General features: G+C 38.1%; 2 protein-coding genes across 2 annotated transcripts; both read right to left on the reverse strand.

Moving 5' to 3' along the window:
- Nucleotides 1–1,530: 1,530 nt before the first annotated feature.
- eif1ad (eukaryotic translation initiation factor 1A domain containing) lies at nt 1,531–5,293 on the reverse strand. Its single transcript, XM_034093683.1, has 5 exons — nt 5,136–5,293; nt 4,331–4,449; nt 4,111–4,219; nt 3,014–3,122; nt 1,531–2,877 (listed from the first exon to the last, which is right to left on the reverse strand). Exons 2-5 carry the CDS (start codon nt 4,415–4,417, stop codon nt 2,643–2,645), a joined length of 540 nt encoding a protein of 179 aa, XP_033949574.1. The 5' UTR covers nt 4,418–4,449; nt 5,136–5,293; the 3' UTR covers nt 1,531–2,642.
- A 759-nt stretch (nt 5,294–6,052) lies between these two features.
- Nucleotides 6,053–14,393, reverse strand: ctsf (cathepsin F). The gene is made up of 14 exons (XM_034092721.2): nt 13,994–14,393; nt 13,094–13,204; nt 12,340–12,421; nt 11,493–11,554; nt 10,948–11,020; nt 9,925–10,038; nt 9,469–9,617; nt 9,259–9,355; nt 8,922–9,002; nt 7,997–8,116; nt 7,513–7,577; nt 7,285–7,375; nt 7,152–7,210; nt 6,053–6,965 (listed from the first exon to the last, which is right to left on the reverse strand). The coding sequence occupies exons 1-14, from the start codon at nt 14,237–14,239 to the stop codon at nt 6,891–6,893; spliced, it is 1,425 nt and encodes a 474-aa protein (XP_033948612.1). The 5' UTR covers nt 14,240–14,393; the 3' UTR covers nt 6,053–6,890.
- Between the last annotated feature and the right edge of the window lie 724 nt (nt 14,394–15,117).

Genomic DNA, 15,117 nt, shown 5'->3' on the forward strand with positions numbered 1-15,117 from the left:
AAATAATTGATTTTAACTAGAGAATGTAAAGCATTACCATTCACATTACGTCTTTTTTTAAGTTTAGCCAAAGCTTGCTAACATTAGCTACATTAGCCAAAGTATGCACAGAAGTTAGCCTTTTTGTCAAAAGGGTTTAGGCAACTAAACGATTTGGTCGAATATAAATAATCAACACCATTAAATATCATGGCTTGGGTTAAATTAGACCCTTTCTGTCAGAATGCACTGATGGCTAACTTCTGCCATTAGCCCACCGTAAGGTAGTGGTCATATAAGACAATGTGAGGTTGAAGTAGCAAAACATTCAAGAGAGCAATAACGTTTTTGTGTCCTGTGAATTCATATTTCTGGGTAGCAGAACAATATATTATTATTTCCTCAAAAATGTACATACAGAAGTCTTGTTTTTAAGGGCTAGTAAAATATCATATGACCTCTATTTATCTAACATATGGCCATTGCAATTGTTGTCTCCATCTGTTCTTGTAAAGTAAAGTTATTGTAATTGTTTATATGTCTTGTCATACATTGTTTTAGTTTCACTATTTATCTGTAATGATCCCTCCTTTGTTTTGCTATGTATCATCTTTATTTTATCTTATGTATGTACAAAAAGTATGCTCAATGTAACTATGTTAATTAAACCACTGCTGGGATCATTTGTGTTAGAAGTGGTTTAGCCAGACCTGCAGAATGCGTCATCTGAACTGAATGTACTACACTCCAGCTAGTCAGAAACATATCCGTGGTTAGAGGACCTGTGGAACTGAAACAGGTGTTTACTTTATCACTCCACCCCGACTTCTAAACCAACAACTACATTTGGTCAACCTGCCAATGTTTGTTTTTAAACTATTTAATATGTCCTTTAAAGAAAGGATGAGTCACTATCCTGTGACCAAAGCATGACGGTTAACAATGCTTCAAAATATGAATGTCTAAAGATGGTTTCTCCACACACTCCCATCACCCAAGATTGACACAAATTCAGTTTCCATCCAGTTGTGAGAAATGGTGTCAATCTCTCCTTCTTGGCTAGAAAAGTGTTTTTGCTAAATATTATAACGTCACAGTGAGGTTAACCTATTGGATATAAAATGTCGCTACTTTATCATTTCATCCTTTTAGACATTTCTATATTATGCCTTTGCATTCTTGAGTTATGGCCAACTTGTTGTGCTGTTTACAGTGAGCTTGATCTTTGACCATCAACATGTAATAATTGTATCTTTCTTTAATGAAAACATGTTTAAAATCAATATATATATATTGCCGAGATATTTCCAGTGGTATGAATTCATATAAATTGACTTTGGTATTGTAATTGGGTTAAAATGTGGGACTATCAAGTAGCAGTCTGAATAACAGGGACTTCAAATATTAAAGAATTATTTAGGGTGGAAGTTCTTCCACATCATGTTCTTCCACAGCAGAATGAGTGTCCTTAAAATGCAAAATGTAGCAAAAGTTTAAGTTAAGCACTCGGCACCTGTCTGCATCAGAAAGAACGTCCTGTGGTGAGACTGGTTTCACTGACATTTCAATCATCCTTTTTTACTTCCATGTATTGTGAGCTCATTTTAGTGGAATTTACACATGTACACATATGGTAATTTTGGACGTGAATTGCTTCAGGGGAAATGTTTCAAGAAGAGATAGTAATCTGAAACAAATAACATTCTTTACAAGAAGCTCTATTTCAAAACTTTCAATATTACACAAACCAAAATCAGAGGAATGTCAGGTGATGCACAAAGCGATCACAATGGCAGCTTGTTAAGTACAACAGCTTGAGGTCAACTCAAATTAATACAAAGAGCGGCAAAAGTCCAAACAATGGCCTCCTGAGGCAAAACTGTAAAGGTGTTACACCTCACACCCAACTCCTAAACAAACAGAATAACTATGCAAGTGTTCCGTCGTTAGTTTTGAGTATTTAATTGTTGTGAGTGTCTAACAGTCTAATGTTGTCCTATGCGGTATGAATCGATGAACAGTTTACATATACATGATCCTGCATAGGAACGTTATGACCTGTTATATTGGTGATCAAGTGAAGGCTGCACTAGAGGTCATTTTCAGTAAGACACTGAAAGTACAGTAGAAAGTGATCATGAAGTAATACAGCATTCTTTTTCCATTTCAGGTCAAGTTTGATATTGCATATTTCCGATTTTTCTTAAAGCATATAACCAGCCAAACTTATTTCGTTCCATCAAAAGATCGGTGCGTGGATTTGATTCCCCCATGTATCAAGTGTTGGGTTCTTAAACACTTCACAAACCCAGCACAATCTACCGCTTCTTCAGCCATGTGGATTCTTGAACCAAGTCAAGACTTCAACACGCAAAAGGAACGTTCGAAAACACCATTCCTAGTTTTAGGTGATTATACACTCTGGAAAACAGTTATGAATATTATAATTATTTCCTGCTCTCCATTCTTAACACTGGTCCTTTAAATACAAGTCCGTTCAATGAAGCGTCAACAACAGGCTACCTAGAGCGAGCAGTTGCATGAGGATCGATGTTTCAGATTATCATCACTTAGTCAGCGATATCAGCAGGGCGCTGACTCATGATTTCTTTTACAGCTCTCGTTGGCCCTCCTGATTGTCCGTGTCCTCCTCATCTCTGCCACTACGAACCGTTTTCTGTCCTTTTCTCTTTGCCATCTTCTTCTTCCTCATCACTGTCCTCCTCCTCGCTCTCAATGTACTGGTAGTTATTGCGGTTGGTGTTTACAAAAAGGTCGCTCTCGTCATCCTCAGAGTCACTAAAGTCTTCTTCGTCTTTATCCTCCGTGTCCCCTTTCTTTTCCTGCCCTTTTTTTGTCTTTTCCGGCTCCAGTGGCTCCTCTGTGAATCCCTCCGGCCTGAAGGAAGTAAAGGAAACGCAAAACAACTCAGTTACTCTTGACAAACCGATTGGTTGTGTGTGTGTGTGTGTGTGTGTGTGTGTGTGTGTGTGTGTGTGTGTGTGTGTGTGTGTGTGTGTGTGTTCCCACTTACCAGAGCTGCTGTTTCTGCAGGTTCTGAATGTGATCTTTGTAGAGAATGAAGCTGATCTCTGCCTTCACCTTCTCTCCTTCCTCAATGGGATCCACTATCACGTAGTCACCTTGGAGATTAGAAACATATGAAATATGAACCAAAAAATAAATCTCATTAAAAATAGAATGAGGTTTTTCTTTGAGCCCGTATACTAATTCCTACCCACGTATTGCACATTCAGTTTGGATTTTATATCAATATCTATTCTCTTGTAAAAGCCCTAAATAAAAAAACAGCATTTTTTTTAAAAGCCACAGACAACACAGGTACAGATATTGTGTTAGCTTATGTAAGCATTATACATTTTCGAAAACTCTGATAGTATATGAAAATATATACCACAGGGGGTTCTCTAGAAAAATAAAGTACAGATGAGAGCAACGCTGTCGTCACATCCGGGCGAAATGAAGGCCCATGTCTTAAAGCTGTATATTTTGCACCTCAAACAACACAAATCCCAAGTTACGGTTTCTTTACTACCTCGACAGAAAAAAAGACATTAAAAGAAACGATATCATTCAGAAATCACCGTTTTAGTGTTAGCCCGGTTTAGACAAAACCCTGTTACCCATTGTTTATCTACACACAGGATAAAAACTTTACAAATCCTTATGATATTGCAGGATTTTGAAATAGATCTATGAATTGCTATTAGCAATATCGAGCAGTTTATAATGATCTACATTTTCAATCTAAACATCCATCACTTACCTTAGTCTAATATAGCTAAGAAACCGTTTTTATTGGGTCAACAGTTGACAGTAAAATATATAGAAAAGCTAGGGTATAATACTAGAGTATTGCCTTATTGCGTTTATGTCCTAATTGTTCAGTGCAAGCTCATTTTGTTCGGAACCCAACATTACACTCAACTCATTTGGTTATTACTGTAACTTTAATCATGAAACACACGTCACACATATTCAATTCAATGTGTGTTGAGTTCGTTATTAGCCGTTTATTGGTGTCGATGTTATGGCACTCTTGCTGTAGTATCGTAAGTAAGGGTGCCTGTGAGACATTCTCGCTCAAGTGTTTGTGAACCCCGGACTTACCTCTCTTGATCCAGAGGTTCTTGCGGAACTTGGGGGGCATGCTCACCAGGAACGTCACGCCCTGAGCCGTGACAGCTTCATGGAGGTTGTTACCACGGCTACCAGTAACCTACCCGTGGCAAAGGAGGGAGACAGAGTGAGGACAGGGTCTTGCATCGAGGAGGGTGGTTATTTACAGTCCGTGCGTTAAATACAAAGCAGTCTTCTTCACACAGTTCACCTTCACTATCTGCTGGTTCTCTGTGGGAGTGACAAAGTCTCCAAGAACTTCCTTCACAACATGCTTGCGTTTGGTGGCCTGTGACATTATCAAAGGTGAGCTTCAGGTTCCTCCACCAGCTGAGGAAGTAATGGGTAGCATTAATTCATCATTATGATATATTCTTATAAGTTAAGCAACCCAGTAGTATATAAAGTAATTCAAATAAACCCAACGTTTACCACTTTTCACTAAGTGCATCATTGGAAGTTATATCATTTAGAAATAGAATAGAAATAATTATAATTCAAACATGTGTAATATGTGGTGCTTAAATGGGCCATTCTGCATAATGAGTACTTTTACATTTGGTACTGAAAGTATATTTTGATGGTAGTACTTTTTTACTTTTACTTAAGTACAATTGTAAAAAGCAGTAGGCCTACACTGAAATATTGCTACTTCTAAGTAAATCGTCTGAGAACTTCTTCCACCTCAGGTTAAGTAGACAAACTATAACAGGAGGTTTGACTAACAGGAATATAAAAAATGAAAACTGACAAGGCAACATGAAAACAAGCTAAGCTCACACAAACTAGACACCGGTTAGCTTGGCAGATGTTAACCGCTGCGATTTCAATGATGGACGAATAACAACACTTCATATTCCCTTTAACTTGTTGTGCTAGCTGCTAAGCGTAACGTAAGAAAAAAGCTGTTTTCCTACTTTACTAATAACAGAACTAGTGCCTTATGAGAGTAAGCTAACATTAGCTATCTCAAAACATAGCTCAGGTTCAACAGCGATACCAGGTTACATAAATACCTTGAAAGAAAGAAAAGAGTAATTGTGTCTCTGTAAGGAAGGCAGTGTTTAAAGGCAGCTCGACAGCAGCTGAGAATCACTTTTGAATCACTTAGAGATGAATGTATCTGTAACTCAAAGCCGAGCCACATGCGTTTCTGTTTTCTTGCTTCACTGAATGTTACACTTCCGGTGTCAAGCTCTCCCCTTTCAAAATAAAGGTATGCAATTAGAATTACACTTGGACTTTCAGATAAAAGCCAATCAATAAAAAAATGCATTCATTTGTTATTACCTTTCTGACTAATAGTAACTAATAAGATCAGATAATTGTTCAAAAAATATGGGGGGTCTATTTTTTCCGTTGCAGTGCTATTGCATTGTGGGAAATAGAGGTTTTTTTCTCATTTTGTGGAACATTCAAGATCAATAGCATTCATGATAAGAGATAAGAGATAAGATGGTACTTTATTGATCCCAATTTGGGAAATCGTTTGTATTGCAGTAGCATGAAAAACAAGGCATTTTGCGATAAAACAAAACTGCAAATAAACAAGAATAGAAATAAAATAAAATAGAAAATATACATGTTGAAATATAAAATATAAAAAATATACATGTAGATATTACGAACTGTTCTCACACAATTCCCAAGGTAAAAATGTTACTTTGTGAATTTCAAATGTTATCTATTTTGTACTTACATTGGCCAAATCCTTGTTAAATACAGAAGAAATCCACAAACACACGTATTCAACACAATCTTAGTGCATGTTTATATAGTTTTCTCTACAAAAATGTGTTTATGAATAAGGTTGATTATACAGTTTAATTCAATCATAGTCAAATGTGATGTTGTATTGGTTTGCATTATCAATTGATTCAAATGAAAAGTGTGGTTCAAGTGCATATAGGAAAACAAAACAGTACACAAAGAATTGGATTCCACACTTTTTTATTCAACCTTCATTCAAGTGTGACTATCTTACAGCAGTTTTTGCAATTTCATTGCAGTTACGATCGGAGCATTATGTGCAGACCAATATATGGTAAAACTCCCAACTTTCAAAACTCCAGTGCTAAATAGCATTAGCATGAACACTGTTAAAAACATCAAAGAAAACCCACAAGACAGAATACTAACTACAATATTGCACGCTCTTCATCAAACTAGAAATCAGTTACTGTGAGGAAAAATGAGTTAAAAACCAAAACTGCATACAACACAGCAACCACTATGACCTGCAGGGCAAACGGAATAAAATCTGCACAAATACTTTACTTTAAAATAAGGATCAAAGTCCTAAGAAAAACTAGCTTTATTAGAGCTTGTATACTTTTAGTAAACTGACACGAGGTGTGAGGTACGAAGTATGAAGATATGAGTTTGGTTTAACGGAAAAGTAACATCAGTAGGACTTTACGTGTGTGTGGCCTAGCATTACCATCCTTGTTGGGACCTACATCTGTTTACACAGTCACGTGTGGGGACTGGCCTCCCTTATGGGGACAAAATGGAGGTCCCCATAAGGGGAATCATTCATTTTAGGGTGAAGACTTGGTTAGGGTTAGGATAAGTCTCCAGGAAATGCATGTAAGTAAATGTAATGTCCCCTGAAGTGATGTATACATGGTATGTGTGTGTGTGTGTGTGTGTGTGTGTGTGTGTGTGTGTGTGTGTGTGTGTGTGTGTGTGTGTGTGTGTGTGTGTGGTTGTAATCATCATGTGTTTTTGATCAATTGTGTGTGAGTGTGTGTATATTGGGTGTTGGTGGTTTAGTTGACGACAGCAGATGAGCACATCTGGTTGATCCCACACGCATTGGACCCCCTGTAGAGGTAGTAGTAACCCTGTATGAGAAAAGAGAGAGAGAAACAAATACACATGTAAAAAACCCAAATCAAGAAATTCTGCCGATCATTAAATAAAAAAATCTGAATTTGGTTTCCAATTGCTATATTTCCAAAAATAATAAATACATATTTTTTTCACTCGAATCAACAAACAAAGACTGTAAGAAGGTGAGGTTGTCTTACCTGCTCTCCATAATCCTCTCCCCAGCTGTTTTTGATGGCCCAGAATGGGATATTCTTACCTGAAAGCACAGAACCTTTATTGCACCAGTGGTAAGTGGGTATATGAGGAAATAAACTGAACAAAAACTCTTACGTTCTCCGTATCCCACCATCAGCACAGCGTGGTCGATCATCCAGGAGTTGCAGAAGATCTTCATAGGGTGAGACACACCCTTCCTGTAGAACTGCGGGAATGTGAAAGACAAAATGAATTAAATGTGGTTGCATGTCGATGATCCCATAAGGTGCAATTTGACATTATGTTATCTTTTGATGTATCATGTAGATAGAGGTGATGGTAGTGGTGGACAGAACTGCTTACCTGCATGGCGAAGGCATTCAGTGCAACAGAGACGGGTCCATTCTCAGCCAGCCAAGCTGCAATGTCTGTCAAAATATAATAAACACGTAGTCCATTGAATAGCTCTTTGTTACCTATTTTTACACAGCAAAATGATCAAGTCATAATAAATTAACCTGCTAAATCAACACCTACTCATTTCCACTTCCACTTATTTTAGTCATATTTTCATTTGACCTTCATCAACGCTTTGACCTAAGATACAAAATGAAAATGTTCTGAAACCTAGGTTCAGATTACTTCTCGACTGAGCTTTAAATAGAACTATTTTAGCCAACTAAATTGTATTTATTATAGGTTGGAAGTTTTCCTCCAGAACCCTCGACATAATTGTTTTGCCGTTTTCAGATGAATTGTTTTTAGGATATTCAAATATCAAATGATGATTTTCTGAAGCCACAGACGGTATGTCGTTATTCCCTCTCCACAGGCTCAGCCCACTCACCCTTCTCGTCCTTGGACAGCTCCACAGAGCTGTTGATGTAGGCGGCCACCTTCACGCTGGTGAAGTCACAGCTCTGCTTCATGCCGGTGTAGGAGTAGTCTGTCTCTGTCTCCAGGCCGCCTAAATAACACATGCAGGGGAACACAGTGAAAAGCTTGCACACAGCATTAGCATTAATCACAAGAACACTTCTGCGGGGTGTTTAGATTAGCCGTGGGATGATGAAAACCTTTAATGTCATGATTATTCTGACACTGAGAGTTGTGATTCACAATATCATTATTTATTCAAATTAGTGTCTTCTAAAAATGACATTAAACAACGTAAAATGAAGATCCATTTCAGTGTAATACAAACAATCTTAAATATTTATTTTCTTTTTTTCACCTTCACTACAATGATAGTTTATAGCTTAACTTTGAATGGAAATATATAAAGATATCAGGGTTTTTTCTAGAAAAATACAGTATGACGGCAATATTGTGGCGTTGATCTTGTATATATATATACATATCAATTATAGATGTATCAATTATCGCGAGAACATGACGCCCGTCTACAAGATGGCGACGCAGACGTAAACAACAACAGGATGTTGGAGGCCCATAAAAAACGATTTACCTATTTCTGGAGTAAATGTATTGTTTTGGACGAACAGAATATGGTTTTCTGGCATCACTTTTACATTTTACGGGGAAAAACTGCATTTTGGTATGAGAGCACGTGCCAAAAGTAAGAATGCGCAGCGCCCTTGTTATCTGGTTCAGACAAAACCCTGGATCCGATTATTCTTAGTGTTTTTTATCATGATCTGCAATTAAATCCTACATCGTCCCACCCCTAGCTATCAATAAAAAGCTTTCACTTCCAAAGTAAAAGTATTGGGTATTTGAAGCTTAAATCTTTCATCTCAAGTCTTTCTTACCCAGCTTCTCTATAGCTTCGTAAGCGTTGGACGGCAGCCCTCCTTTGCACGCCTGGTCCAGCCCATCACAGTCAACCAGCTCTGAGAAGGACAACCAAATAAACCAATCAAAACATGACCTATATCTCGTAATATAAGGAAAGATATTTTTTTGAGAAGGAGCAAAATATAAAATGATTGTATCATTTGTGTCTGTGCACGTGTGTGTGTGTGTGTGTGTGTGTGTGTGTGTGTGTGTGTGTGTGTGTGTGTGTGTGTGTGTGTGTGTGTGTGTGTGTGTGTGTGTGTGTGTGTGTGTGTGTGTGTGTGTGTGTGTGTGTGTGCGTGCGTGTGTTACCTTGTTCAGAGAGGGACAGCAGCGTTCCATTTTTCAGGAACCACTGGCCTTCGATGTTGCCAGTCACAGAAAATGCCCAGCAGGATCCACACATACCCTGCGACACAAACAAACAGAAACACACACTCCAGTCAGCAGGAAGTGGGCAGGAGGTGTAATGTATTCATGTTCCCCTGTTAATTAGGGCGACTCACCTATAATTAAACCTACCTGGTTCTTGATAGAACTGACAGCCCCGTGATCCCGCCAATCCCAGCTGGCAGGGGCGGGACCTCGGGCAGGAGGAGCCGGTTTCATTAGTCGGTGAAGATTCCATTGACTCAGCAGCGGGTTCAAGTATGCAGACCGGAACTCTTCCTCTGGAGGACAACAGAAGAAGAGCAGACACACTTTAGTGTTACTCAAGAGGACATCTTGGTGGAGAAGCTGATACAACACAAGAAAAGCAGAAGGGGCCTTTCAGCACTTGAAACTGTGTTGAAACACACACACACACACACACACACACACACACACACACACACACACACACACACACACACACACACACACACACACACACACACACACACACACACACACACACACACACACACACACACACACACACACACACACACACACACACACACACACACACACACACACACACACACACACACGTACCAGTCAGGTCGCTGAACTTGGTGACTCCATACTCGGCTGAGCCTTGGTCTAAAGTCTGCAGCTTCTCAGCGGTCTTCAGGTTCTCGTGGAAGACGAACAGACGATAATCTGCCTCTGCAGGATCAAAGGGATTCGAAGAAATTCAAAGACTTTATTAGTCATACGCAGAACAGCTCTTGGCAATACAGAGTGTCAGTCTCCTCCAACAATGAAACATCGGTATGATTGACAGATTTGGCCTTTAACAGTCAAACACTCTGACCTGGTCATTTATATAGTACATGTTATGTGCCCGGTGTAAACACCCTGGGCTTTTGACAGGACACACAATTCTGGATGCAAAGCAACACATCAAATATCCTGTGACCCTCTCTTTTAGTCATTTTTTAAAGTCCTTTTAACTCCATTATAATAAATACATTTGTATACCAATAAACAAGAAATCCACAAAGATGTTTAAGATGAAATCCAAGGTATAACTTCAGCCTATGTCTATTTTCCAACCAGTTGGTCCTTATTTCATCTTTAATCGTTTTTTTTTTATTATGTGCCACAGATTGAGATATAAACCCCTCCTTTGTCCACGCCATTTTTAAATGTCCTATTTGGGATTTTTTATTGAGATGCTTATAAGCCATTGGTCCACAGGTGCTGAACGGATGTGGGATATTAAGCCTTATGTTTAGTCTTTCATACTGGGGGTTTTATTGCTTCAAACACTCAAAGGTTTTGTTTGTCATATGCACAAAGGCGACAGCATAGTTGTTGGCAATCAACATCTAAAGTCCTGTTATATTTATTGTATAAGTGATACTATATGTTGGTCTTGTCAACAGTGTTCACGTCTCTCTGTCATTTAAAGCATCTGTGATTACAGTTAGAAAGCTAATGATGTTTTGCTTTGTACATTATCTGTGTAGTCTTTGTACGAGTGGGCTGTGAGCACACTAAGGCGGCAGGTTGTGAAAACAGGAAGGAATATGCACATTGCAATGTGTGTGGTGTCCAGTGTCAGTCCCTCACCCTCCTGGCTGCTGTAGTCCTTGCTGTATTTGACCATGAACTCTTTGAACTGGCCCAACAGCTCCACAGAGTCCTAGCAGATAAAGAGCAGACAAACAAACCACAGAATCAGCGACACAATCCCGCTGATGACAGTGAATGGACCACTTGAGTGATGAATTAAAAAAATTACATTTAGACATCACTATGAAACTTCCTCAATGTGAGACTTTTGTAAAGACAGTTATATTTTGTATTATATGTTTTTTTAAGCGTTATTTTTAGATATAAAAGGAATTATTATTAAATATGTGCTAATTTGCAAACATTTCCATAACAGAAATATGAATATCGGATAAAGCCAGGATGAACCTTTTTGTTTATTTAGTCGACATATTACAGTAAAATGTTGTGAGGAGGGCATTCAAGAAATGTTGTATAATTTGATCAGAAAATATTATCAACAGCTTTTAAACAAATCAATTTTCAGTATGTTTTTAGAAACTAAATGTTCTTTAAATCAGACCATAACAGATTTAGATCTAATTCCTCTGTAAAATGTTTACCTCCAGAGGCTGGCTGGTTGATGCATCGACGATGTTGTTTGTCTCTTCTTGTTGAACTTCAACTGATGAGAAAGACATCAGGACATGTTATAAGTCAGTATGCAGAACATCTTAATTCATGTGTCAGAAAATACCTGGATTTTAAATGAGTAATGCCTATTCAATTGTTTTACTGGGCCTTTTTTTGTTTGCTTGTAAATCATTAGTCAATTGTGTATTCTTCATTAGATTATTTCTATTTTTTGTAATCATTTTCTTGAAATGTATATAAAATATGCACTTGACCTGATAACTATGTAATATAAAACCCATGAATGTAATGACTTAATAGATAATGTTCTGATTTATATTGGAGTAACATTTCAGGTAGCAGATGTTAACATATTTTGAAGGATGATGTAATATTTTTTAAATAATGTTCTTAAATTCCTTATATTGTCAAAAGGCATAACACTATCGGTAAACATCAGCCAGGACATTGCATTTTTTATAACACTTTTGATCAGGTCAAGTGCAAACATTCATGACATTTTTTAGGAGTTTATAACATTATTGCGGGTCTAAAACACCATTTAAAAGATTATTTAACCACTTTTTAGAGCCACAGTTACCCTGGAACATACTGCTAATAAGACAGAGGAAGCAAAGCACAGTGGGATATTAGAAAGACAATATAGACAGCAGACTAATAGTAAGTGCTGTTAACCCTGATGTCTTATGGTAAGAATAAAGGCAAGATACCGGTGCAGAGGAACCACAGTCATTCATGTTGAACCACAGCTGTGTTATTCGGCTTTTATTAGACTAAAGCATGTGTTGACTGATCAATGTCAAAGGTCAAACTCACCTTTAGGCTGGCACTTCTGCTTGAGCAGAGTGGAAGTGCCCTGCCAGGGAATGTCCCACACTTCAAACAAACACACCTCCGTCTGACATAAACATGAAACGTCACAAGACAGAGATATGAATGGTTAATTAACATTTCAAATACAGTGTATATTAAATAAGTAGAATAATCTGTTTAGCACGATGCAGCCTAATCTCCCTTTAGATCATCTGTTTTTGACACCTGTATAAAGGCTGTTTTTAAAAATGGGAATGGATCGTCCCTCTAAAGTAAAAAGGAAACAAAGAAGTGTATGTGTTAGTGCTGTGTATGCATGCCTCTGGCTTGCATACACAGCACTAACACATACACTTCTTTGTTTCATAAAGCATTAGCAAGCTTGGGTTCACTTGAAGTCAAACTCAAGTCACAAGATCATATGACTGGTGGTGACATATCTGCCGATTAAATACTAAAAATAAAATACCCCTCTGCAAAATATATGAAAACACAATTAGATGCACCTTTCCTTTTTTCAAAAAATACATCATTACGTCTTCTTATACAACCACCATGACAATGACCAACTTTGTCTTACTTATCAACAAAAACTCTGTCTTTCACACACACACACACACACACACACACACACACACACACACACACACACACACACACACACACACACACACACACACACACACACACACACACACACACACACACACACACACACACACACACACACACACACACACACACACACACACACAACCTTGAGTTTCTGTATCTCGGGATAGAAGTCACATGTCCTGAGCATGGTGGATTTCTTGCATTGAGTGTTACTCAGTTCCACTGTGATGGAGTAGCGGATACCCTTGACAAGCTGAAAAGGGGACAAATACACAACAGACAGTGGTCAATTGTAATGTACAAACAGGGAAAAAATACTTCAATAAGATAATTAATTCAAGATATAACTCTAATAGTGGTAAAGCCTAGTTTACTAGTGGCTATTCAATGTGTGTATTTGAATGTAATTTACCAGACTTTAGGGATTTTTACTGTTGTTTCTGGATGCTTCCATGCTGTATGGAGAGACTATGGTGGCCCATACTGAACAGTGATATACAAAGGGAGCTTGTACTGCACAAATGGATAAGGCAATTTGGTTGTAGTGTCAAGTCAGGTGTATTTCAAACAAATGACTTCCGGGCATAATGAAAATAATGAGGGGGAAATGCTGCTAGTAACCTTTCTCTGTATGCTTTACAGAAAGTGAAAAGATTAAAATAAATCACAAACTCAATGAGAAATCTGTGAAAGATAAAACTAAAAGCATATTTTATTTTGTATTGTATACCTCTACGTAAGGAACATAAGGCAGACGAGTTTAGGCCATTATTTTGAAGGTAAGTCAGCGTATTTCCGGTCTTTGTTTAGCTAACTCTTGCTAGCATGATGCAGTTTTAAATGGCCCTATTAGATGATGTTGTTTACAAAAGATGGAGAACAGTCTTACTCATAGGTCTTACTCAGGTCTTACTACAATGTCAAAAAACAGTATACAGACGACCAATTACAATTGCAACAGTCTGTTATGACAAATTATGACGATACAATGCCGTAATTAATTTAACATGTAAATATTGTAACAAATAACCCGTTTGTGCACCTGTTTGGTGGCCGAGAGGAGCCTGCTGACTTTGCGGAGGTGCATGGCGTTGGAGCCCTGGTTGTAGCGCTCCTCCGCGAACTGCAGAGCCTTCTTCAGCCCAGCGTCGGACTCATGCAGCCGGACGGGAGAGCCTAGAGGCCCGATCAGGGGCCGGTCCATGTCCTCACCGAGCCCTAGGACCGAGCCCTGCACGGCGGCCAAGGCCAGCCACAGGATTACCGGACAGCCGAATCCGACCATCATGATGGTTTCGGTGTATTGTCAGAAAGAAATGTTCAGATTAAAAGATAGATGTGACGTTTTTCTTAGCTGACGAATCAATTTCAAACTCGTAAATATCAGCAGTGGTTATACAAGAGGTTTAGCGTTGTTGCCAAACAAAACAGGACTGAGGATGTGGGAGGAGACAGAGTATTAACAGGCGGGGTGTGTTCAAGAGACGTACACACACAATTTAACAGTGTTGCAAATCCGTAATAACAGATACAGATACAACATTACTTTATACATCAGAAGGACTACACTTTTGTGTACCTGGTTATCATATATATTAGTGACATGGTAAAGCAAAAATACATTTTAAACGTTTGCTATTTAAATGGTTATATTTGATTTTACCACTAAATGTGAGGCAATCCCTACCTTTTGAAATAAATTCGGGTCACCCAATAATAAAGTGTATTATTTTAAAATCTAGATAACGCGTTTAGATACGCATTAAAACATATTTTAGACCACGGTCTCCCTTGCGTCATATTTCAATGTCCTCTTTGATTTATAATTGTTCGACTAAATACGAATGAATTTTGTACAATCTCACTGCACAGTATTTTCAAAAGACTATACCTAAACAATATGGCAACATGTTATTATATGTTATATAATACAATATTATTATTAGATAATGGTCGTCGCAGCCAATTTCCATTGTATAATTTAATACAGCCACCAGAGGGCGACATTATGTCGATGCCTTTTCATGAGGGGACTTTAATTTTGAAAATCCGAGACCAGACGAAGGTAAACTCATAAACTAATCTGGCTTTAAAGGATTTATAAGGATTTATAAAGACGTCAGCAAAAGGGTACATTATTGTTCATTTGTATGGCAAAATTAGGAA

Source organism: Pseudochaenichthys georgianus, chromosome 10 (genome assembly GCF_902827115.2).
Source record: "Pseudochaenichthys georgianus chromosome 10, fPseGeo1.2, whole genome shotgun sequence".
Taxonomy (NCBI): domain Eukaryota; kingdom Metazoa; phylum Chordata; class Actinopteri; order Perciformes; family Channichthyidae; genus Pseudochaenichthys; species Pseudochaenichthys georgianus.

Coding starts and splice junctions, on each gene's coding strand:
- eif1ad (XM_034093683.1), bottom strand. CDS start 4,417: ATGTCACAGGCCACCAAACGCAAGCATGTTGTGAAGGAAGTTCTTGGA. Junction 4,220..4,330: donor AGAACCAGCAGATAGTGAAG/GTGAACTGTGTG, acceptor TGCCACGGGTAG/GTTACTGGTAGCCGTGGTAA. Junction 3,123..4,110: donor GAACCTCTGGATCAAGAGAG/GTAAGTCCGGGG, acceptor CTAATCTCCAAG/GTGACTACGTGATAGTGGAT.
- ctsf (XM_034092721.2), bottom strand. CDS start 14,239: ATGATGGTCGGATTCGGCTGTCCGGTAATCCTGTGGCTGGCCTTGGCC. Junction 10,039..10,947: donor GGACTACAGCAGCCAGGAGG/GTGAGGGACTGA, acceptor TTGATCCTGCAG/AGGCAGATTATCGTCTGTTC. Junction 7,376..7,512: donor TGAATGCCTTCGCCATGCAG/GTAAGCAGTTCT, acceptor ACATTCCCGCAG/TTCTACAGGAAGGGTGTGTC.